General features: G+C 44.1%; 6 protein-coding genes across 7 annotated transcripts; 2 read left to right on the forward strand and 4 right to left on the reverse strand.

The window, feature by feature from the left end:
- On the reverse strand, positions 1-7146 carry LOC106658419 (tankyrase). 2 transcript variants are annotated; one of them, XM_014380375.2, is made up of 12 exons: positions 6449-7146; positions 5724-5926; positions 5323-5648; positions 4978-5231; positions 4537-4870; positions 4331-4461; positions 3911-4139; positions 3453-3838; positions 2971-3387; positions 2354-2886; positions 1929-2281; positions 1-1834 (listed from the first exon to the last, which is right to left on the reverse strand). In XM_014380375.2, the coding sequence occupies exons 1-12, from the start codon at positions 6636-6638 to the stop codon at positions 1591-1593; spliced, it is 3600 nt and encodes a 1199-aa protein (XP_014235861.1). In that variant the 5' UTR covers positions 6639-7146; the 3' UTR covers positions 1-1590. The 2 variants fall into 2 exon arrangements, with proteins under 2 accessions (XP_014235861.1, XP_023313871.1); XM_023458103.1 differs by having other exon boundaries at positions 3911-4169.
- A 242-nt stretch (positions 7147-7388) lies between these two features.
- LOC106658420 (ankyrin-2-like) lies at positions 7389-12377 on the forward strand. Its single transcript, XM_014380376.2, has 5 exons — positions 7389-8285; positions 9141-10725; positions 10784-11182; positions 11255-11542; positions 11631-12377. The coding sequence occupies exons 1-5, from the start codon at positions 8277-8279 to the stop codon at positions 12074-12076; spliced, it is 2727 nt and encodes a 908-aa protein (XP_014235862.1). The 5' UTR covers positions 7389-8276; the 3' UTR covers positions 12077-12377.
- A 103-nt stretch (positions 12378-12480) lies between these two features.
- LOC106658339 (transcription initiation factor TFIID subunit 9B-like) lies at positions 12481-13932 on the forward strand. The gene is made up of 4 exons (XM_014380242.2): positions 12481-12677; positions 12975-13125; positions 13192-13614; positions 13690-13932. The coding sequence occupies exons 2-4, from the start codon at positions 12984-12986 to the stop codon at positions 13821-13823; spliced, it is 699 nt and encodes a 232-aa protein (XP_014235728.1). The 5' UTR covers positions 12481-12677; positions 12975-12983; the 3' UTR covers positions 13824-13932.
- Positions 13933-14066: 134 nt separating this feature from the next.
- Positions 14067-15640, reverse strand: LOC106658340 (cilia- and flagella-associated protein 20-like). Its single transcript, XM_014380243.2, has 4 exons — positions 15231-15640; positions 14975-15166; positions 14658-14890; positions 14067-14585 (listed from the first exon to the last, which is right to left on the reverse strand). Exons 1-4 carry the CDS (start codon positions 15312-15314, stop codon positions 14162-14164), a joined length of 933 nt encoding a protein of 310 aa, XP_014235729.1. The 5' UTR covers positions 15315-15640; the 3' UTR covers positions 14067-14161.
- Positions 15641-19256: 3616 nt separating this feature from the next.
- Positions 19257-20159, reverse strand: LOC106658291. Its single transcript, XM_023458079.1, has 2 exons — positions 19596-20159; positions 19257-19537 (listed from the first exon to the last, which is right to left on the reverse strand). The coding sequence occupies exons 1-2, from the start codon at positions 20157-20159 to the stop codon at positions 19355-19357; spliced, it is 747 nt and encodes a 248-aa protein (XP_023313847.1). The 3' UTR covers positions 19257-19354.
- Positions 20160-21084: 925 nt separating this feature from the next.
- Positions 21085-22579, reverse strand: LOC106658292. Its single transcript, XM_023458080.1, has 3 exons — positions 22522-22579; positions 21721-22245; positions 21085-21524 (listed from the first exon to the last, which is right to left on the reverse strand). The coding sequence occupies exons 1-3, from the start codon at positions 22577-22579 to the stop codon at positions 21085-21087; spliced, it is 1023 nt and encodes a 340-aa protein (XP_023313848.1).
- Between the last annotated feature and the right edge of the window lie 80 nt (positions 22580-22659).

Below are 22659 nucleotides of genomic sequence, written 5' to 3' on the forward strand. Positions count from 1 at the left end.
TTTTAAAAAGTTTTAACGCAATTTTAGTTCGTAATAAGAATCACAAAATAAATAATATTTATGTATAACTTTCAACCAATCATCTTATTTAATAATTCATAACAAGTATCGACACTTTTCCTCGCAGTCTTTGACTCATTATTAACTATATTTTCAAAAAGTTGCATCTTTGTACATATAGTCTCATAAAATAATTCAAATACCATTATACATATCCAAAACAATTTTAACGCAGTGTTTGACACCAAATTAAATTTTTACAATAGATATAGATTATTACTATTATACATATATCTACACATTAAATATTTCCTAAGCCTTTGCTAAGCAAAATAACTTTACTACATTACATAAGTTAACATTATTCAATAATGAATACAAAATCATGATTTATTTTAATATAACAACCAAGATTAAAGACAATCATTGACTTTATTATTTTTTCTATACAATATCCTAATTAATTATGAGTTTGAGTAATGAATTTATTTTTAAAGTTCAATGTTTATTCAAACACAAGATTTATTTTAGGAATCATTTTACTGTTAAAATTGTACCAATAACAGTACAGTATTTTTCATTTCAGAAACATTCATTTTTTCAAACAAAGCAAAGATAGACGCACGTGTATATTTTTCGATACCATTGGTGATGATAAAAAATATTTTTTTCTTTGAATAAATTAACTATCAGGGGAAAAAACACTATGTAACAACATATTTTTTGTGTTAATCGATATAATACAAAGAACAGTTGCTTCTATTAAAAAAGTCTCTTCTTGATTTTACTATTCTAATCGAAATTTTTACAAAAGATCAGATATTATGTACAATTTTTTTGCTTTTCTATTCAAATATTATAAAGATTATGTTGGACAAAATTTAATTAGTAGATTCAATTTAATCTAATTTCACATTTGCCTGGCATAAAAGTTTAAGAATGGTTGGAAATCAAGCTTAAACTCTTATAATGAGTTATTTGGAAGCCTATTTTTAATAAACATATCATCATTCAATGAATGTGCGTTAAACTGCTGTGAATATTGTCAAGTTTTCCTGAAGGTCATACAACTTTACGAAATTAAATGTGTATGTTATAAATTCAATCGAAAATAATAATAAATTTATCAAGATATGCGATAAAATAATACGATGTTAATAAAGTAGTTTCACTCTTAAAAAGCTTATTTTTAAAGAATGAAGAAACGTAACACCAGAGATTTAATTTCATATAATTTCTCTTCGACAATGCTAAATAATAATGAATATTCCACTAATTTTCTGAGGACACTCAAAAATTTTTCCAACAAAATAATTGGAAATTTCATAGAGCGCACGATTTTAAGTAATCAAAATTACTTTGATTCAAATTCATTCACTATTTTATAATATTACATGTAATAAAAATAAAATTTTTAATGGTATTCTATCACATTATTGCTTGATAAGTTACCAAAAATGCAGAAAATTGCTCAAATTTACTTTAAATTGTTTAGTATTTTACCTAGAGGGTCGCAGTATGTTGGCAGTAACAGCACAAACGTCGAATAAAACCAGAAGCAATATCTAGAGTTTTGCCCTCGATCCACGATCATCGTTCATCCGATGATTCACCGAGTGAATTTGGATCTTGCTGTGGGCGTACAATTTGATAAGTTATTAAATATTCTGGATACGCTTGTTCTCCCCTATACACTACATATTCTGGAAAAGCTAAACCACCCTGAGATGGGCGACCCATAACGCTGTGATGGCCAGGGGGTGCATGGGCCATTTTCATCGCCGAAAATTGTAAAAAGGATTTACCCAAAGTTACACGGCACAATAAGAGATGTCTGTAATGAAATTTAAGTAAAAGAAATTTTAAAATATATAACCAATATGCAGTAAAGACAAAAAATTTTTAATTGATGAGTCATAAATATTTACCTGTGACATATATAACAGCTGCGATCTTTGTGAACTGGACATCCCGTACCACCACAAATTCCGTAAACATACTGATTGCTTTTGCTACTATGTTCTGCGAAATAAATACCTGCACCGAACATACCACCAATATATGCATGTCTCTCGTCAAAACCTTTCTGGACAATGGCATTGATAAAAGGGCTGCCGTGAAAGAGCATACGCTCGTTTGCATGTGATAAAGACGAAGGTCCGCTCACTCGTCCCGTTGTACCGGGAGATGTCGGAGCCTGCGCTGCCGCTACTTCTTCTGCTACCTCTTGACGCCGATGAGAATATCGTTCCCATAATTTTCGATTTTGTACTTTTTGAATCTACAATTTCAATTACACTCATTAAATATCAATAAGTTAATAACTCAAAAAATATTATTAGCAGATACTAACTCTAACAATATTGTAACGTGAAAAAATGCCACCGGAATGCCCATTGTCTCTATGTTCTCGAATGGTACTTTGCATTTCTTCCTCTACAGCCAGAAATTCTTTATCTTCGGTCAAAAGATCAACGAGTAAAGTGCCAGGATTAATCGATGGTTGCCACAGAGAATTAGACGATGAATTCAGAAATTTATCCATTCCTTTGATAAGTTTGTGTCTATAACCATATGCTGATACTCCAACTTGCTTGAGATCTTCGTGTCCCATTTCAGCAAGTATGTCCAAAGTTATTTGTTCACGTTCAAATAACTCGAGTAAATGTTCTAAACCTAGACTTTGCAAAAAATTAGCTATACCAGTTATCGCTGCAGATTCCTTAGCTATTGACTCTAAACATTCAGAAGCACAATGTTGGGACTCGTGGCTTGAATTCAAAGTATTGATACAAGATGGTGGACGGCTAAGAGGTACACATAATGTCATGGCTATGCCTGATGGCATGATCACCGTTTCTTGACTCAGCGTCGGCGGAGGAGAAACTGAAAAATGTAAAATAAACCATTACATTCAATTCAGTAATAAAAGTGAATTATTTCAAGTTGACAATCGAGTAAATATTTTACCTGCAACGTTGCTCGGTGATCTACTGGAGCTATTGGTATTCAATCCAACGGGTGGAATACTAGTTATAACTTGCTGTGACGCCATGGCGTCTTGTAACAAACTTCTCACATCATCTGCATTCGCCAAATCTACAGGACTCTGTCCCTCTTGATTTTTTAAAAATGGGTCCGCTCCGTGAGCAAGTAATAATGCGCAGAGCTGTGTGCGGCCTTTCTGAGCGGCCTCATGAAGTGGCGTAAAGCCCCACTTGTCTGTAGCATTTACCACCGTATTATACTTGATAAGTAATGCGGCAATATCGAGATGTCCGTAGCTTGATGCATTGTGCAATGGTATAAGACCTCCTTTATCTTGTGCATTTACATCGGCTCCTCGCTCTAATAGAAATTCAGCGACCTCCAGATTATTGTAACCGGCTGAAAAAATTGATGACGTGAAAAGTTACGAAAACCGATAATGAACTCCGGATCTAAAAATATACCTGCTAAGTGTAAAGGAGTGCTGTTTCTGCCTTGTGCATCTCTACAATTGATATTATCCTGCGTAACAAGTCTCTGCACTCTAGCGAGATTTCCCTTTTTCGCAGCATCCAGTAAAGCACTGTTGCCTCGCAATAAATCTGCGACATCTTGATCTCCTTCGCGCACAAGATCCAGCGGAGTTGCACCATCACGATTTTTTTTGGTCGCATCAGCTCCGTGGCGCAACAGTAGACGAACTATTTCACACTTGCCCTTAGCAGCAGCCTCGTGCAATGGTGTGAATTTCCATAGATCAGCCACATTGACTGAAGCACCATGTTTTACCAACAATTCTGTTACTTCGTAATGTCCATAAGAACATGCGTTGTGTAAAGGCACTAAACCACTGCAATACCAAAAAGTACATTTTTCAATATATTATGTAAAGATTTCACGATCATATATCGTTCATATTTACCCTTTATCTTTCGCATGAACATCAGCACCGTGAGCTAAAAGATACTCTACAACAGGAACTCGATTGTATCCCGCCGCAAAATGTAATGGCGTCGAGTGTCTACCATCCAAATCACGGCAATTCACTGCGTGTGGATTAGATTGAAGTATTCTTTCGACTGCTGTTAAATCTCCTGATTTACTTGCTTCTAATAATTGAGCTTCAACATCTTCTGCTCCATTTGGTGGATCTAAAGTAAAGCACAGTGGTATCGTAGAAACTATGTAACCGATAATAAATTTTTATAAGATCTTTAAATTTAATTCTTGCCCTTATTTAAAAATAAATTCAACTTATAAATATGTTGAACGATAGGTCGACTTTTTAGTACAAGAAATGCATTAGTTTGCATAACTAAGTAATTTGAAAGATTAAATTTACCTTGTAAAATTTTTAAAACGTTTTCTGTGGCTACTTGAGCTGCTGTGTAACCTTGCAGTGATACAATTGATTGATCAACATTATATAACAAAAGGATTCTACAAGCCTGAATATTATCTTCTCTTGCACACCTTAAACAATTTTACAAAAATGATTATTAAAATTCAAATGGCTTCATTTACCTCACTGAAAAACTTAAAAATTACCTATGTAAAGCTGTCTGCCCAAGTCCATCTACTGCATCAACTTTGGCACCATGAGCTAGTAAAATATCCATAGCATCATAGTGAGAATGATCAGTTGCTAAATGTAACGGTGTAAGGAAATCTTTATTCTTTTCATCCAAGGCAACATTTTTGCGTACCAACATCTCTACTATTTGTTTACGCTTAGGGTAGGGTGATGACACAGCACAATGAAGTGGTGTGTCACCTGTGTATGGATGTTTGAAGTTAGCCACTTCAACTGATAAGTACTTTTTCAATTTAGTTATTTCTGCCTGTTTACAGGCATCCAACAAACAATGTCCTTTGTACTCATCTGAAATTTACATTTAATTATCAATACCAACCGTTTTTTCATCAATTTTTAAAAAGTAAAAATATTTGATTAATTCAGCCAATATACTATTTCCTCTAATTACTTACAAGCTAATCTCTCCTGTAATTCAAGGGAAGGTGCAACATCAATAGCACTTTTCCCATGGCAGTTTAATTGGGTAGGATCTGCACCTTCACTAAGCAACAATGAGCAAACTTCTGCACGAGACTTGCTTGCAGCTTCATGTAATGGTGTAAAGGCCCACAGGTCACTGGCATTTACAGCTGCACCATGTTTTAACAAAGCCTCAGTTACTTCAAAGTGACCATATGAGCAGGCATTATGCAGTGGTACTAATCCCCTAAAATGTATCAATATTAGTAAAGTACTGTTTGAATAAAGAGATAATACATTAAAAAATCTTTAATCAATATATAAGGAAAAATAGTTACCCTTTATCTTTGGCATGAACATCTGCACCATTCTGTAATAATATTTGAACAATTCTAGATCGATTGTAACCAGCAGCTAGATGTAGTGGAGTTGATCTACGTCCATCACTAGCATGACAGTTAACATTCAAGGGATTCAACAACTGTAACAAACGCTCTTCATTTCCTGAACGAGCAGCTTCTAACAATTCATCTTTTTTATATTCCCCGGTCAATACTGGTTTTGTTACAGGATCTGCCAACTCTAGAGCTGTTTTACCTTCTGTGTTTCTAATATTTGGATCTGCTCCATGTTGAAGTAAAGCTATGCAAACATCTATTTTTCCCTAAAATTTAAAAAATATATCATCAACTATCAATAAGTATAACTAATATTTTTATTTAACAAAAACATTACATACCTTTATTGCAGCTTCATGAAGTGGAGTATAATTCCAATTATCCCGTGTATTAGGATTAGCTCCAGCTTCTAATAAAAGTCTCACAACATCAGAGTGACCAAATGAACAAGCATTATGTAAAGGATGCAACCCTCCATCATCGCGAGCTTGTATAGATGCTCCAACAAGAAGTAAGTACTCTACGACTTCTCTTCTACCATATCCTGCAAATTGTAGTTAGTTTAGAATATTGATCTAAAGTAAAAATATATGTGCTACTTAATCAGACGTAATATTTTTGAGCCCAGAGCCAAAAACAAAATGTTACTGTTAAATAAGGATTGGAAAGTATGACAATAAAATGCCTCAAAACATACAATGATCAACCTCACATAGACAATTTAGAATTGATTTCAGAAATTTCTTTTTTCGCTGTCATGGGAATATAATATACCATTAAGATAGTCAGTAAATAAGCTAATTAGGAAAGAAATTGGTATTTCTTTCCTTCTCAATTATTGCTACATTAAAATAATTTATATACATGGAAGATCATAAAATATACAGACATGTTTAAAAATTATTCCATAGGAAAAATTAGCAGTTTGCAGGAATTTGTATCAGGTAAGTAACAAAATTAATGTTAGTAAATAAATGATTTGTCGATGAAAGATATGAAATTGTAGAATAATAAGCCAGAAGTAAAATGTACCCGTAGAGGTGTAAATGACTATAAGTATAATTACCCGCAGCAAAGTGAAGAGGTGTAGATTTTCTTCCAGCCGTGTCTCGGACATTGACTGTTTTGCAGCCAACGAGTTTTTTAACTCTAGTTAAATCACCGGTCTTGCAAGCCTCAAAAAGTTCCCGGAAAGGTTCACTGGCTGCTCCTCCAAGACAGTCAGCACTGCTTAAAACTGAACGTCTACCTGCCATTGCTTCCTCATGGTCGTCCTTACGTGTTGGTCGATGGAAAATTGTTGAACTCACAGGGCACTAGGCAGTTGACACTTGAAAGCAGACTCGACTTTTATACACACACTCGTTTGGGATGCTCTCGCATGTATTGGTTGTATGTTTATTTGTACGGTAGTATCAGTGAGGAGCTACAGTCACAAGTCCCAACTCACGACGACTAGACGCCATTTCTGCTCAGTCGCAAGTCAGACTCGATGATTTGCCGCTCCACAGCTTGTGCTTATTGAATCTTTCGATGCTTAGCATGAGCTCCGCTTTTATTACTTGTAACGATACGTCGCACTGCACTTGCTAACGACCATATGTTTTTCCTTCCCTCGTGAAAACGTCTGTGTTTTTGATTACTCGAATTCTGCAGTCTTTACACTTGATGTACGATATGATACATCGATGTTGATGGCTGTACTAGTGTACACAATGCCAACAGTCAACATCATTGACTATATTCTATAGTATACTAAGTATATCAAGTCCAGCGCAGAGTTTCTACTTCATTTTCAGATGGCGCTATTTGTCGAGTAACAATCCCCAAAAGGTATTAGTTTGTGTACATGTATCTTGAACACTCATACAGATGTCTAATGTGTATAGTGTATACAAACACACGCCTACAATCTATATAGATACAGATATACACATGGCCAATTCTCTGTCAAATCCAATGTCCAAACATAATTCTCAATAGGCATTTATTTCAATCCATGTTAACAATAATGTAAATTAAGATATGAGGATTTTCAAATAAAACGGTGAATTATTTAGAAGACGGAATAAACAAAAAAAAGTTAAAAAAAATAATTGTCTAATTATGATTATTTTAAAGCAACGAAATGAAACATAAAATGTTCAAGTTACTGCTGGGGGAAAAAAGTTACAAGGTGAAAAACAGTTGCAGGAAAAAAAGGAAAAGATTCGAAATTTAAAATTGTCTGCGCGTTCGACGTGTAGTTGGGAGTTGCAGATAGGTGCAAGATGTACAATGTCACCAACAACTACGTTCAGTAGTTAGAATCAAGGATAAGCGTGCGAGACGTTGGTATAGCACAATGTACATAGCATTGGGAACGTGCCAGTGTATAGAATGGGCCATCTACATAGCTATATAGCAAGGCTGGGAAAGCGATCGTCAGCAGGCAACTTCTTGCGAACTCGTAGCAGCGCGAGCAGTAGCAGACTGCAACGCAGTCGGTGCAGTCGGTGCGGCCAGTGCAGCTGCTCGTCAAAGTCCTAACTCCAATAGCACCTATAATACATTATACGTAGCAAAGAGATGAACATCATTGAACAGCTGACATCGACGCTTATCGCGCAGCCTCGTGCAAACATGGAACGCTTCGCGCTCCGAGCGAATAACGTCCATCGCGTCGAGTGCCTGTCTCGTTTGTGCAACGAGCCAATCGTCTTGGCTGCGACAAGATGAGAAAAATTACTTTTGCCAGTGAAAAGCCAATTACTTGAGTGCTCGGCTGCGTCCATGTCCTCGAGAGCCAAATGACGGCAGGATCAACCTTCGCTGGCAGTCGCTCGTGCTGTCAATTATTATTATTCTTATGTATGCATTCGAGATAACGTCTGCCACAAGATCATGAAGAAAACATGACGACTGTAAGTTTTTCTCTTTACCATTTGTCTTTTGTCTTTTGCCATTTTCGCCATATAAACTCGTCACATATTATGAACAATTATCCAAAGTTGATTCCCACTCGCTCGCAATGAATAAACTTTGAGAGTATACGTAGGCAAATTGAAGGGAAAATAAATTGTTGCAAGTTGCTCGATCCGCACGGCATCGAATGATTAAAAAAGTTAGTTGGGAAAAGGCATTGGAGAAAGTCGAGATACGTCAAATTGAATTTGTAGGTAGCGTAGGTGGTAGTTTTGTGTAATCGGAGCGAGGAGATGCATGACATAGAAAATCGAGTCCAAGTACGAGTCGAGGCGCGCGATCAGCCAATGCGCAGCTATTCGAGTACAGTCTAACTCGCTGCTGTCCAGCCAGTCTACACAACAGCCGCACGAGGCAGGAGGGTGGGAGGGAGGCCTTTCGACGCACGTGCGAGCCCCACGATCGATCTCGAACCTAGATCGAACGATCGTCGCGTCCACTGACCGATAAATAATTCAATAACAAAGTAATGACCTATCATCGATTTCAACGAATTTTTACAATTTACTTTATTTTTCTATCCAAAGTAAATCTCGAGCTATCCCTTGCTCCATTGCAAATTTGTGTAATTTTTCAATTTTTGCTTACATAAATACAAGTTTGAATATACGCTTTTCTTATTTTTCATTCGATCGCGTGATTTTAATCCGGTAGTTTAAATAACGATCGGTCGAAGCTCGAAAATGTGAAAAGAATAGCTCGATCCTTCTCGAGTCGGTGACGCTCGTTCGTAACGAATGGGAAGGGCATAGACATGTTGGCTTTTGTACACATCGAGTCGGGGGATGTTGCAGCGGCTTCAGTCGGAATTGGAAAGCGCCGTGAGCCGAGACGACATCGAGGACCTGCAGGAGCTGATCGACCGGGAGGGCCTGCCGAGCGACTCGGAGTGGATCGACTACTCGCTGCTGATGTCGGCCCTCAAGGCCAACCGGTGCCGCGTCGCGACGATGCTCGTCGAGCGGGGCTGCCGCGTCAACTACGCCGGCCTCGACGGCAAGACCAGCCCCCTCCACCTGGCCGTGCTCATGGGCAAGATCGAGATGGTCGAGCTGCTGCTGCGCAAGGGCGCCTCCATCCTGGCGAGGAACGAGCGCGCCGAGACGCCCCTGCACCTGGCGGCCAAGCTCGACTTTCGCGAGTACACCATCGACTGCCTCATGACGGCCCTCCTGTCCAAGAGCCAGGAGAACCTCGTGGACGAGTCGGGCCTGAGCCTGCTGCACATCGCCTGCGCCCGGGACAACTCGAGACTGGCCGCTAAGCTGCTGGCCGGGGGGGCCCGGCCCAACGAGCCCATCCGCGAGGACTGCGGCCCCCAGCTCTGGGCCGGCTACACGGCCCTCCACGTGGCCGTGCAGAGCGCCAACGAGTACAGCTGCCTGCTGCCGCTGCTGCTGGAGGCGGGCGCCGACCCCAACCTCCGGAGCCCGGGCGGCTTCAACGGCCTGCACATGGCGGCGAGGCGCGGCTCCGAGTCGCTGGTCGAGCAGCTGCTCGCCTCGCCCCGGCTCGACCTCGAGGCCCGGGTCGACGGGCCGGCCCACGAGCTCCAGGGCTGGACGGCGCTGCACCTGGCCGCGCTGCACAGGCACGCCTCGATCGTCCAGCTGCTGGTGTCGCGCGGCCTCCCGGTCAACTCGCGCACCAGCCCCCTCGGCTACGCGCCCCTCCACGTGGCCATGCAGGACGCCGACTCGAGGACGATCCGCGCCCTCATCGAGCGGGGCGCCGACCTCAACGCGACCAACGCCGAGCTGCACACGCCCCTGCACCTGGCCGTCATCCACCAGCACTACCGCCTGGTCAAGTACCTGATCGAGTTCGGGGCCGACCTCAACGCCCAGCAGGCCTCCGACGGCTACACGGCCCTCCACATCGCCTGCCTGCAAAAGTTCGGCAAGTACGAGAGCAAGGAGCGGCCCTTCGCCGACCTCTACGAGCTCGGGCCGATCGACGCCTGCAGCGCCAAGTCCGCCGCCACCTCGTCCCTCGTGCCGAGCTTCGACTCGGTCGGCAAGCTCTCCTCCGAGCAGATCGCCGGCCACTCGTCCGGCTCCAACTGCTGCATCGTCGAGCTCATCTGCCAGCAGGCCCGGATAACCGACAAGAATCCCCTGGACCGCCACGGCCTCGGCTACTTCCACATCGGCTGCATGAGCGGCAACCTGGCCATGGCCCGGGAGTACATAAGCCGCGGCGTCAGCCCCGGCCTGCGCCTCAAGGACAGCTCGCCCGTCTGGCCCGGCAACACGGCCCTCCACTTGGCTGTGCTGGCCGACAAGCGCGACGTCGTCGAGCTGCTGCTGCACTTTGGCGCCGATCCCGCCGAGACCAACGCCTCCGGCCTCTCCCCCATTCACCTGACTCTGCCTCCGCGTGAGTTTTCTTGCCTAATTTGGCCTAACTTGTAACTCATTGATCGCGTCCGTTGCAGATCAGGCCAACGGCTGCAACGAGATTCTGCTGCATCTGCTGCTGGACGCCCTCGAGGACAAGATAAGCCGCTGCGAGCGAGAGGCGGCGGGCTTGACGCGCCTCCACTTGGCTTGCATGCGAGACTGCAAGAACTTCGCCGACTTGTTCTCCGAGCTGGAGATCGAGGTGGATCGCAGAGTCGACGACTCGTCGGCCATCTGGCCAGGCTGTAGCCCGCTCCACTTGGCTCTGCAGTTTGGCCGAGCGATCGCCACCAAGTACCTGATCGACCACGCCGCCGACGTCAACGCCAAGGACCTGCGCGGCTGGACCCCCCTGCATTACGCCTGTACCAATGCCAACGAGTCGCTCATCAAGTACCTGCTCAAACACGACGCCGACGTCGACTGCGTAACCGGTACTGCCTAGCCAACAACCCCTCCCCCTTTTGTTCGCCCTCGCTTAATTTTGTCTCGTTGTCTCGTTGCAGTGGACGAGCATAAAACTCCGCTCTTCATCGCCATCAGCCAGCCCAATTCCAATTCGCGAGTTATTCAGTTGCTGTTGGACTTTGGCAGCGACATCAACATCGAGGACGCCCAAGGTAATACTTCGCTCTCGGCCTTCTACGAGAGCTCCTGCAAGGACGTCGACTTTGCCAATAGATTGATGAACAACGTCTACTTTATCTACGAGTACCTCTACACGCATATCGAAAAAATGAGAATCGTTAATTATTACATAAGTGACAAAATCATACGAGTTTTCGAGCAATTGCGTGAGTAATATTTTACCATTCAATACATCTATCCCCTCCTCCTTTGACTGCTGTTTTCTAACCACGTTTGTCGTTCATTTTTGCTCAGGGATTTGGTTGAATTGCAATGCTTTGGGCCATAGTTGCGGCAGATGGCATAGCCTCTTCACCTTATCCTGTCAAGCGGAAGTCGAGGAATTGAAGCGCATTGTCATAACGAAAAATTCCACTCTCTACGATATTCTCTTTAAAGATGCCAACCAAATGGCTTCTCTTTGTCAGAATGATAAATTAGTCAAAATGGTCTACTCGAGATATTTAGCTGAAAGAAAGTCTCCGATTTACGGACACATCCTGCATCGAAAGTTCAAGCACGGCATGGCCCGTCGAGATTTACTCGAACCAGCGACGAGCGCGATGAACAGCCTAATCGGTAGCTCGCTTCCAGCAGTCTTATGGGAGAGCATTTTCAGGTTCCTCAGCAACTGTGATTTGATAAGTATTATTAAATGTGGACGCATCGTGACGAACGAGTTAGAAAATACACCATCGTGATGAATTGCCCATTACAGCCATTTACTGTTTCTTAATCGACAAACTATTTTTGCTCTCGTTACCTTGATTGCTAAGAATAAGATCGATGCTTTTCTAGTCCTAGAAACAAATATTTTATGATGACGCTATTGATCCGTTCGCTACCAACAAATGTAAAAAGTACCTACTTATTTTCTTAAAACATGTACTATGTAAATAATGTTAAAAATGTTAATAAGTTCGAGATTATTGTAAATATTGTTAAAAATATGTTTGATGCGTTGATGCAACTAAATAATAATCGTTCTCAACACACGCTTAATTTCTTTTTTATTCATTTTACTTACCAGAATGTTTTTGAATCGTGAGAAAAAAGTCGCGATTCGAAATTGGCGGATAGGAAACTGGTGGGGGAAGGTAAAATCACCCCGGCTGCGCATTGCGCGTTTCATTAGTTGCCGCTACTTAGCCGCCGCCCGCCGCTGAATTTGTTTACGTTCGGACTTTGTGTTTATGTTTTGTGTATTAATGCTCAAGTGTCGAAACAAGTGAACAAAAGTCAATTGCAATCTACAATTTAATAATTTAATTCAAAACTAATCAAGCTGCGTGATTTAAATAGGTAAATATAACCAATCATTTATTCATAATTTGAGCCCAAAAGAAAACCATGCACCAAAACCATTTGTTTAAAAACCTTTTTTGGAATAATGAAAGCTGATATCACTTTTTTTATTTTTTCACCATTAAAAAAGAATTTCAACTTTTTTCAAGTGCAAGTTTGAAGTACATTTTAAATTGTGTATATCACTTTAATTTTAATTCATCTTCAAATCTCTAATTTGTAATAAATCTTAAAATGCAAGCTATTTATTCATTGAAAAAATAATGTTTCATTTCACCATTCTGTAATTTTTAGTATTCAAACATGACCGATAACAACAAACCAAAAGCAAGCTATCCTAAACATTATCCCAAAGATGCACAAGTAATAGCCTCTATAATGCAAGACATGGGGATCAATGATTATGAACCCAAAGTAATCAATCAACTTTTAGAATTCACATACAGTAAGTATAGCTTCAATTTGATATTTCTATTAAATGCATTATTTATATGAAAATTTTCTTGACTAGGATACGTTTCATCAATTCTTGATGATAGTAAAGTTTATGCCAATCACAGCAAGAAGAAAGTTATCGACGTCGATGATGTGAAACTTGCTGTTAAGCTCAGATTGGACCGTACCTTTACTAACCCACCTCCAAGAGAAGTTTTGATAGAACTAGCAAAAGAAAAGAATAGTATTAATTTACCTGCGATAAAACCAGCAAGTGGACTTATGCTTCCTCCGGATAGATTTTGCTTAATTGGAACAAATTATAGGCTGAAATCTCCTGCAAGGAAAAATCCAAAATATGGTCTTGGAAATTCAACTATATTTGGGAATCATAATAAAAGTCATAGAACTCTTGCAACAGTCAAAAGACCAGGAAGTTTTTCAGCAAATTCAAAATCTAATGCTTCATTGTCCAAACCAGTATATAAATATTGTCCAAGTAATTTGTTTTCTTAAATGTAAAATGACTCTGCTGTTACAATAACGCTAGAAATTTAATTTCAAACTTTTACAGGTTCAAATACTAATACAAATACGAATAATACCAATACTCAAACAACATCAAATCAAAACCAATCTCAAGCAAAAGTAGAAGATGGTGATACTCCGGTGAAAGCAACAAATGGAAACCACTTTAGCGTACCATAATGCATTAGCTGCAAGTTCCAAAAATATTTTTAATTATAAAGATTATAATTTACTGTCAAATGTATTAGTCATATATGCCTACATATCAAGAAAATGCAACTTGATATCCATGAGTTGCTGTTTAATGAGTGACAAAGTAATTTAACGTTCTACGTTTTAGTAGATTAATTTAAGTTTTTCAACACTGAAAATGAAAACAAAAGAATAGTTAATAATTTGTAATAATACAAGTAGAATTAGCTCGATATATAATTTGTTATAATAAAAGTAGAGTTAGTTTGATATAAAAGTATGATTTCCTATTGTTAAATGTACAGAAAAGTTGTAGATAAAAGGGCTTATTGTTCAGCTGCTGGTTCCGCTTTGGCTTCTTGATTTTGAGAAAGCGCATCTTGGGTCTTTTCGTTGACCGATCCATCGACCGCCGATTTCAAATCGTCTTTAGCTTCGGTCCAGACGGTAACGCGATCGTCGTCGTCTTCGTTCTCGAAGTTGTCGTCGTCGGCAAAGACGCGAGAAGAAGCTTGGGCCGCTTGGCCGTCAGTGGCGATCTGGTCTTTGTGCTTGCTCGTCGAATCTTCGGGCATGGATCCAACTTCGACGTACATCATTTCTTCCTCTTCTTCGTCCTCGAAAAATAGTCGAGATTCGGCTTTAAGAGCGGCTTCGCTCCTCTTGGCCTCGATGCCTTTTTTTCGAACGACGTGGTCCAGTGGCATGAAGATTTTGTACTTTTGCGGAATGTCCTTTTCATCGTAGACCCTGCAAAGTCGTCGGCGAAAAATGTACACGTCACTAGTAGTGGCGAGCTAGATAATAACGAGCTAGACTTACTTGTCACAAAAATAAATGACACGAATTCGGCAGTTGGCGTTGATCTTGATTCTCGTCGTTTCGACGTAGTTGGTCTTGTAGGCTTTGCGGACAAAACTGGCGAGGTCGAAGCTTATCTCGTTCCAACCGGGCTGCATGCTGAGCGGCATCGATGTGCAAAAGTGGTCGACGCGCCGACTCCGTTGAAAGTTGCTTATGCGAAATCGACGGTGCACGTTGCGATCGTCGAGCACCTAAATTGGTCGGGATGTGAAACAAAAGGCAAAGTAGAGAAGAGAGCAGCTCCTCCAATCCGCAAGTTGTTCCCGGCTACGCACCGTCACTTCGAAGGTAAAGTACCTCTTGAGACCTTTGATAACCATGACGAGATAGGGCATGTAAATTCCCAGAGAAGCCCGAGGATTCTTCGGGCAATAGACGTAGGTCGTCGAGACGTTGGTGCCCGCGATTTCGAGGGCCAGTGCTCGCACCTGCTCGTCCGTCACGCGTCTTATGCATCCGCTCTCCACCTGTCCGATTTCGCCGAGTGTCAAATTTTTCCGAGCTCGTATTAGGTATAATAAAGTAATGCACCTTGGATCCCCATATGGACAAAGGAGACTGGCCGAAAGCCTGAAGAACCGGCAGGAAACCGCGTTGTTGGATTGACCGATACATGGCAGATTTCGCGCCAAACTTATCTGCGGATACCAATCGATCGATCCGATGCTCCAACTCGAAATCTCATGAGTCAACGACTTGCATGCTGAATTTTTTCGACAAAATAATAACTTGCTACTAATATCACGCCATTTACTCCAACATGATTAACGAGCCTGATTTTACTTTTTATAATTATGTTGCGCCCTTTGAAACATTACTCGTAGCGTTGATTTATTCACAAGTATCATCCCTCAACCTCGTATTATTTAATCAACAAATGCTCTTGAATTATATAAATTACCAGTTACTTAGGTTACAAAGCGAACGTAGTCACTATTTAATAAGATCGCACATTTCTCAAATATATATAATGTGAAAGCAAATAATCGAATCGTTTATTTTTTCCTGTGAAGCGACCGAATATATAGCCTTCCTACTCTCTCTTGTTTCCAATTATCATATATTTTTCTTTAAAGCGTAACAATGAAAAATGATAAAAAGCCATAACTGTAATTTATGTGAAAAAGCTCAACTAAAGCGGTACTATTTATTTAAGTTTAAAAATGGTATAATATTTTTAAGAATGTGAGATGATTTAGCCTGAAGTAATACTTGAAGTGACAACGAATAAGACGAGAGAAGATTTAATTTCAAAGCATTTCTTCGTTCTAATTTACACAGCAAGTATAAGTAGGTTTTAATGATTCACAGACAATAATTTTTAATTTTTTACTCGTCAATGTCTATCAGAGAAATATTTAAAATAACAAAAATAGCTTAAAGTAATTAATATCAAGAGTCGTTTGCTGTCTATTTGCAAGAAAAGCGAGATAGAGATTCAGTAGAGATCAGCTAGGGAAAATGTAGCATTGGCATCCTTATAGATCTGTTGTTGATCCATTTGTAGCGCGAGCAGAGGCGGTATTCTGTTGGGATATTTAGCGGGCCTCTGAGGCGGTATCGGCACGACGTAGGGCCCATGTTGGGGGTAAAAATCGCTACTCTCGCCACTGGCCTCGCTGTCTTGAATGATGATCGCATCCAAAGCTTCGCTGAAGTTGGTCACTATGGTGTTGGGCTCGTGGACGACGGGCCGAGGCGGAGTCGGCAGAATCGGAATTCCCGGCGTGGTCGGTATAGTCGCGGGGCTCGGGTAGTTGCACAAGTTGCCGTTGACGATTTTCACGGGGTTCTTGTTGTTGGAGCAGTCGACGCTCTGGCCCTGGCCGTTGTCCAATCTGGGCCTCTTGAGCTTCGATATGACGTAATGCTTGGACCTGGTGACGCAAATTTTGTAGGCCCTCTCGCACCTGTTGGACTGGTGCAGAAGGTCGAACCAATCGGTATTGCGTTTGGCCCGTTTGGCCATCGGGCTTCTGGTGGAATTCGTCGGATCTTTGGCAATGTCGAAACTCTGAAAGGTCGAGGCGACCGAGCCGGGCCGTGGCATGATCTGTCCTATGAGGGTCATGATCGGCCCTCCTGGCTTCAAAGTAGTCGTCTTGATGGTCGCGTCGGGTTTCGGGCTGGTCGAAGCGGCTTCGTTGACCTTGGCCCCGCTCATGGATATGGTCATCTGGCCGGGCACGGCCGCTGGTTTGCCGCTCGTCACCTGCAGCATCGGTTTCTGGCCGCTCGGCATCTGGCCCATGGAGATGGCCATGGACGAAACGCCGGGCATGATGGCCATCACGGGTATGCCGGGCATTTGGAGCATGAGGGCGGCTCCTGCGGCCATCGACGTCGGTTTCGGAGTTGTCGTCGTCGTCGTCGTCGAGGTCGTTTCCTGACTCGTGGCTACCTGCGGAATTTCAGTCGGATATTTCGGTAAGGATCAAAACGAACGTATTCGCAACGCAGCGATACTCGCCATGGGTTTGGTCGCCGCCGCCGAGGACGAGGACGAGGTCGGTTGGATGGTCATGGTCGAGGCGAGCATCAGCTGGACGGTAGCCGCCGGTGCGATGGTCGTGGCCGCGTCGCTAGTCGTCGATGCGCTTTTGGATAACTGCGAGCAGCTGTAGGTTATTTGCCAACGTTCCTTTTTCGACGATACCTGCACTCGAGGGCAGACGTGAATCGAGCTAAACACGCGTGTCCATTGATATTAATCCATCGATTTCAACTACATGAAAATGAAGGAAAATGAATTAGAGAGGAAATTACTTGGGCAATCTGTCGAGCTGCAAAATGTTGACGCAGACCGAGGAGAAAAGCACACCGGGTACCGCAGAGCACATCTCCATCGGCTTGTAATCTGAAAGGTCGTTAGAATTTCAAATGAAGGGCCGAGATGGTCGAATACGTACGGCTTACTTGTCACGAGCGTCGATTTGATGATCAACGAGTCCAAAGCCAAGTCGAAGCTCAAGCCATTGTTCTGGTAAGCCATGTTGAAGCAAACTGCAAGTAGGCAAAATTTCCATTGAATCGCGAGGAAAGTATTATAAGCAGCGAGTCGTTCTCACGTTTTTTCTTGTCGCCCGTGTAAAAGATGGTCACGATCTCGCAGCAGGAGCAGGAGCTCGGCGCCTCGCAGACGCATGACTTTTGGCTTATGGAGTTGGTCCGGTAAGAAGTGAAAGTCCGCGCGGGAGGCTGCAGGGGCTTCGTCCGAGCCTCGCACGAGCTCGAGAACAGCGAGAGGACGATCAGGAGCAGCGGGACCAGTTTCATGCTGGCTGGATTTGCGCTTCCAACTGGCTCGCACGAGTACTTTTTACAGTAGTAAAGTGTAAAAAAAAATGCCAAGCGCAATTTGGCCCATCGACGCCGAACGCCGAGCTCAATTTTCAGTCGTTGTTATTTTTCGTCGCGGCCTGATAAGCTCGGGGCATTTGTTTTGTTTAATTGGACTTTCGCTGGTCGCGGGAGGCGGCGAGAGGATCATCGCGTCGCATCGTTGCACGCAGATAGCGCATCGTTTCCTCTATTCGAGCGGTTTTGTCTGGATCGGCTGTTGTCGCGCTGCAGCAGCGACAAAGAATGACTCGAAAGATATAATATAACACAGGGCTTTCGAAACGATTTGCTCGACGCGCAATTATCGCGTGCGTGCAATTGCACTTTGACTCGGAGGTTCGATAAAAAAAGTCCCCTCCCTTTTTATTTGTCGCTTGGCAGGGGAGCGCTGCCACGTGCGGATCGCGACAACGTCAACAACAACGAGCTATACTACTATTCGGCGCAGACGCCACGCAGACTTTCTAATTTCTAACGCGTCTAGTGGACTTTTTTGTTGCTATAGCTATAGCCGAGACGCAACTGGTTTCGATCACGCTCTCATCGACTGCTAAAGGATAAGCGATCGGAACTCGCCGCGTCCGGCTCGATCGCCAGCCTATACGCGTATACGTTACGATATTATATGTATGCCAGCGCTCCCAAGCGCCTATATAAATATCTATTGCCAACTTCCTTATCATATTTTAAGTGAGCGGCGCAGACGAGTCCGGCAGAGAGCTTGGCGACTTTTTGTCAAAGCCGTCAAAGCGTGTGTGCACATGAGCGAGCGAGTAGTTGCTCGCATCTCCATCCAGACTACGGGTGACTCGGACGCATGATCTGCCTGCGAGTCAAGAATCTCCGAGTGGCCGTGGCCGGTTGCGATCGGCTGCTGAGGCACCTGCGCCGCCTCTGGAACGGCTTGGAGCGTCTGTCGCTCGCCGACCTCGTGGATTTTTTCTTCGATCTCGACTTTGCTCGACTGCACTGAGCTCGAGCTATTTCGAGGTATTTCGATCAATCTTCAAATCAGTTTAATGTATTAAGGGCGCAAAAATGAACGATCGGTTTTTTTTTTTTTTTTACAAAAATATATATGTGTAATTTCTTAAACCTTACTAACATGTCATGTGGATATGTACAATTTTCGTAGATGAGTCGAAGGATGAATAACAAAAAGTCGATGGGAATGAATGTGCATAATTTAACGACGAAGACGTAGCGGTGAGATGAGATGAGTATGTTTGCACTAGCTCGCTCGGCTCACTCGTGTTTGTGCAAATGAGCGAGCTGCCTCTGCACAAGCACACAATGACGTAACGTCGACGGGCCTAGTAATCGAACAAGTCGTCGTCGTCGTCGTCGTAGTCGTCGTAATCGTCGTCGTAGTCCTCGTCGCTGTCGGCCTCGCCCGGATCGCTCGGCAGCAGCTCGATTTGGCCGATGCCGCCTCCGTCCTCGGGCTTGACCAGGGCCACGCCGTTCTGCCCGAGTCTTATGCAGTCCATGCCGACCTGCAAAATTCGTGTCAAAGTAGTAAAAAGTCAAAATAGTTCTTTTTGTTGCCTTTACCTTGAAGAGAGTCGTGTCGGAAACTCGGCCCTCCATGTTGACGCAGGCGTGCACGTTCCTGCCCTGGAAGTAAATGTTGTAGAAGCGGATGCAGGCTCGGATGGCCGGGATCCTCGGGACGGGCACGCAGACGGGCCTCGGGTTCTTGCCCGAGACGGTGCGCGTGAAGAAGAGCTGATCGTTCATGCTGATCCTCGCGGTGAACTCGAACTCGTCCGGGTCGTAGGTCACGTTGACGCAGGCCCTCTGCTTCCAGAGATTGAGCAGGATGCGCGAGCAGCAAGAGCAGACCCCCTGGGCGCAGACGCAGGGCCGCTGCCGACTGCTCGTGCTGTTCTTGCTCGGCTGAATTACGCTACTCGGAGTGGTGCTGCTGCTGGCGGCCGGAGACGCGTTGGGATCGCCCGTCGTCTCCTCGAGCTCGGCCAGCTTCGAGCAGTCGGCCTTTTTCGCTTGTTTGGCCTTGCCGCTGATCTTGGTGGCCTGCGTCGACGCCAGCAGCAGCAGCAGCAGCAGCAGCAGCAGCAGCAGCATCGACAGCAGCGATATTCGGCTCGATCGCATCCTTCCTTCCTGCAAATCGATCGCTCGATCGGCCCGATGGAAAATTGCTAAATGTTTACGTGTTGTAAGCGGACTCACCGAATCGTAGCTCGTGGCGGAGTAGAAAAGAAATGGCAGGATCACAACACAGGAGACCTGTGTCGCCTGCGACTCGAGGCGAGCTTATGACAAGACGCTCCTCACAAACGAGCCGGCAAGAGTCGCGATCGCAGTCGATCGATATATCTATAATACACACACGACCGACCTCGTTTCGAACCCCCTTCGGTTTGGAGAAATTTAGGTGTTCTCGAAAGAGAGAAAACTGCCTGTCGCGCGCGTATGTGTGTGTGTGTTTGTGTGTGTATGAGAGAGAGGCTGAAAGAGCAAGAGAGAGAGAAGCGTCGAACGGTATAGCAACGCGAAAGAAATATTAAATGGTGCACCTCGTGGCTAATAAACACGCTTATATCCTACTACTCCCGCACGCACTTGCTTACATGCTAATGAGCGGGATACTTTCGATTTTTTTCGGCTCATTTACAGTTAATTTATACGGGCCGGTCGCGAGGAAATTACACTCTGATGAAAACTCTCTCTCTCTCTCTCCCTCTCTTTTTCTCTCTTTCTCTCTCTCTCTCTCTCTCTCTCTCTCTTTCTCTGTCGCGCTCGGGCGACCAATCAAGCCCGAAAATCGGTACATCTCGAGTCGGGGAAATTCGCTGCACAAGTCGAGCATGATTTGTTATTCGCAACGGCTTTTATTTTTACTCGAGCGATATGTGTCTCGATTTTATGATACATGTGGCTCTGTCGAGCCTAAAATGGCTTATCCGCATGAGTAGAGTATTTATTTACAATGAGAATGCTGCGTGACGCTTAACGGCTAAATGACTAAATTATTTACAAAAAAAGAGAGGCATTATGATTGTGCCTAATGGCAGTATTATGCATGGCGCAAGCGATGCTCTCCGATCTTGTCCTCTTGCTCGGGCGACAGAGTCGTGCCGTTGATCGGCAAACCGTCGCTCTCCGTCGTGGTCTCGAACTCGACCGGATCCCAGTCGATGGTCGTCGGGCTCGTCGTCGTCGTCGTCGACGTGCTTGAAACGCTACCAACGGTGCTCGAGGTAAGCTCCTCCACGTAGCTGTTGTTGATCAACTGGTCGTTGCCGATCTGGGGCTTGGACCAGCTGAGGCCGTTGCTGCCAATGTCCACGCAGTCAAAGTGCAGTATCAAGAGGGGCGCGTGAATGATCCGAGCCTCGAAGTCGATGCAGGTGTGGAAGGCCGTCCCGTTGGGCAGCCGAAGGTCGAAGAAGCGCAGGCAAAAGTGCAAAAACGGCAGGTACGGCAGAGGTAGGCAGACCGGCGGTGGGTGACGAGCTGCGCAACAAGAATCAAGCACAAGATATATCCTCGCTCTCTCGCATAATTAAATACATTTCTTCGTGACAAATCTAAATTACTCTATCGCAATTGCGTCACGTCCAAGCGATTGTGTAAACGTTTTTTTTCTCTTTCAAATTACGATTTCACATTTGACTCGACGCAATTGGAAAATATGCCTCTTTCGACTCACCCGACAGGCTGTTGTTGTAGATGGAATTGTCGTTCATGGTGACGTTGAGGTCGATCGAGTACTCGGAGCTGTCGTAGGCGAAGTTGGCGCACCACTGCCGGTCGAACTTGAGCGCGCTGACGTTGAGGCCGGCGCAGCACTGGCAGCTGTAATTCTGGCACTCGCACTTGGAGCCATTGAACTCGATTCTGGGCAGGTTGAAGGGTAGCTTGCTCGGCAGCTCGCTCGACGAGTTCGACGGGCTGGTCTCGTTGGCGATTTTGCCCTGCAATGGTCGGCCGCTCGCGACGTCGTAAAAGCTATGCCCGTACACTTTCAGCGCTGGTGTATTAACACGGACGATTATTATAAGATACCGCAAAGAATTTGTTATTATAAACGAGAAAAGTAAATCGTACCGTGAGCGACGCCATCGAAGGCCTTGAGCCTGGCCGTGGAGGGGTCGACGCAGCCACAGAGGAGACAGAAGGCCAACAAGGCCGATTTCCAAGTCATGTTTGGACTCGGAACCGAGGATCGCAGGGACTTTGCCGATGAAAGCGTTGAGAAGTAGTCGAGAGGAGTAGAGCGAGATGCTCGTCCGTCAAGCGGCGCCGGTCGAGTGCTCAGCTGCCGGGCGATTTCGGACGACGAGAAGGAGATAAGCCGCCTATGTACGGCGCCGGTGTACAGCTCGGTGTATCGCGCGTATCGTGCATCGAGCCAAGGTCGAGTCGACTTTCGATTCGCGCCTCGAGAAAGCTCGAAAACCGGTAGCGCCGAGCTCGAGAGCCGGAAGGCGCTGCTGCTGCAGCCGCGCACCTATTATCTCCAGCTCAAAGTGTGCCAGACTGCAGCTCGATCGATCCGTAATAATCATCATAATACAACAGCTCCGAATGTAGTAAATGTCCCGCTAAATTAATTTTGACCTACAATCGGTCGTCGTAACACACGGAA

This window comes from Trichogramma pretiosum, unplaced genomic scaffold (genome assembly GCF_000599845.2).
Source record: "Trichogramma pretiosum strain Unisexual culture from Peru unplaced genomic scaffold, Tpre_2.0 scaffold70, whole genome shotgun sequence".
Lineage (NCBI taxonomy): Eukaryota > Metazoa > Arthropoda > Insecta > Hymenoptera > Trichogrammatidae > Trichogramma > Trichogramma pretiosum.

What these genes read in the sequence shown, in the direction of transcription:
- LOC106658292 (XM_023458080.1), bottom strand. Translation starts at nt 22,579, where the DNA reads ATGATTATTACGGATCGATCGAGCTGCAGTCTGGCACACTTTGAGCTG. An exon ending in CTTTGAGCTGGAGATAATAG is followed by an intron (nt 22,246 to 22,521) that starts GTGCGCGGCTGC and finishes TCATCGGCAAAG; the next exon opens with TCCCTGCGATCCTCGGTTCC. An exon ending in CTACAACAACAGCCTGTCGG is followed by an intron (nt 21,525 to 21,720) that starts GTGAGTCGAAAG and finishes CTTGTTGCGCAG; the next exon opens with CTCGTCACCCACCGCCGGTC.
- LOC106658340 (XM_014380243.2), bottom strand. Translation starts at nt 15,314, where the DNA reads ATGTATCGGTCAATCCAACAACGCGGTTTCCTGCCGGTTCTTCAGGCT. An exon ending in TGTCCATATGGGGATCCAAG is followed by an intron (nt 15,167 to 15,230) that starts GTGCATTACTTT and finishes GAAATCGGACAG; the next exon opens with GTGGAGAGCGGATGCATAAG. An exon ending in ACTTTACCTTCGAAGTGACG is followed by an intron (nt 14,891 to 14,974) that starts GTGCGTAGCCGG and finishes CGACCAATTTAG; the next exon opens with GTGCTCGACGATCGCAACGT.
- LOC106658419 (XM_023458103.1), bottom strand. Translation starts at nt 6,638, where the DNA reads ATGGCAGGTAGACGTTCAGTTTTAAGCAGTGCTGACTGTCTTGGAGGA. An exon ending in GGGCAGACAGCTTTACATAG is followed by an intron (nt 4,462 to 4,536) that starts GTAATTTTTAAG and finishes AAATTGTTTAAG; the next exon opens with GTGTGCAAGAGAAGATAATA. An exon ending in AGCTGTTATATATGTCACAG is followed by an intron (nt 1,835 to 1,928) that starts GTAAATATTTAT and finishes ATTTCATTACAG; the next exon opens with ACATCTCTTATTGTGCCGTG.
- LOC106658420 (XM_014380376.2), top strand. An exon ending in CGACGTCGACTGCGTAACCG is followed by an intron (nt 11,183 to 11,254) that starts GTACTGCCTAGC and finishes GTCTCGTTGCAG; the next exon opens with TGGACGAGCATAAAACTCCG. An exon ending in ACGAGTTTTCGAGCAATTGC is followed by an intron (nt 11,543 to 11,630) that starts GTGAGTAATATT and finishes ATTTTTGCTCAG; the next exon opens with GGATTTGGTTGAATTGCAAT.
- LOC106658291 (XM_023458079.1), bottom strand. Translation starts at nt 20,159, where the DNA reads ATGCGATCGAGCCGAATATCGCTGCTGTCGATGCTGCTGCTGCTGCTG. An exon ending in CCGACACGACTCTCTTCAAG is followed by an intron (nt 19,538 to 19,595) that starts GTAAAGGCAACA and finishes CGAATTTTGCAG; the next exon opens with GTCGGCATGGACTGCATAAG.
- LOC106658339 (XM_014380242.2), top strand. Translation starts at nt 12,984, where the DNA reads ATGACCGATAACAACAAACCAAAAGCAAGCTATCCTAAACATTATCCC. An exon ending in ACTTTTAGAATTCACATACA is followed by an intron (nt 13,126 to 13,191) that starts GTAAGTATAGCT and finishes TTTCTTGACTAG; the next exon opens with GATACGTTTCATCAATTCTT. An exon ending in AGTATATAAATATTGTCCAA is followed by an intron (nt 13,615 to 13,689) that starts GTAATTTGTTTT and finishes AAACTTTTACAG; the next exon opens with GTTCAAATACTAATACAAAT.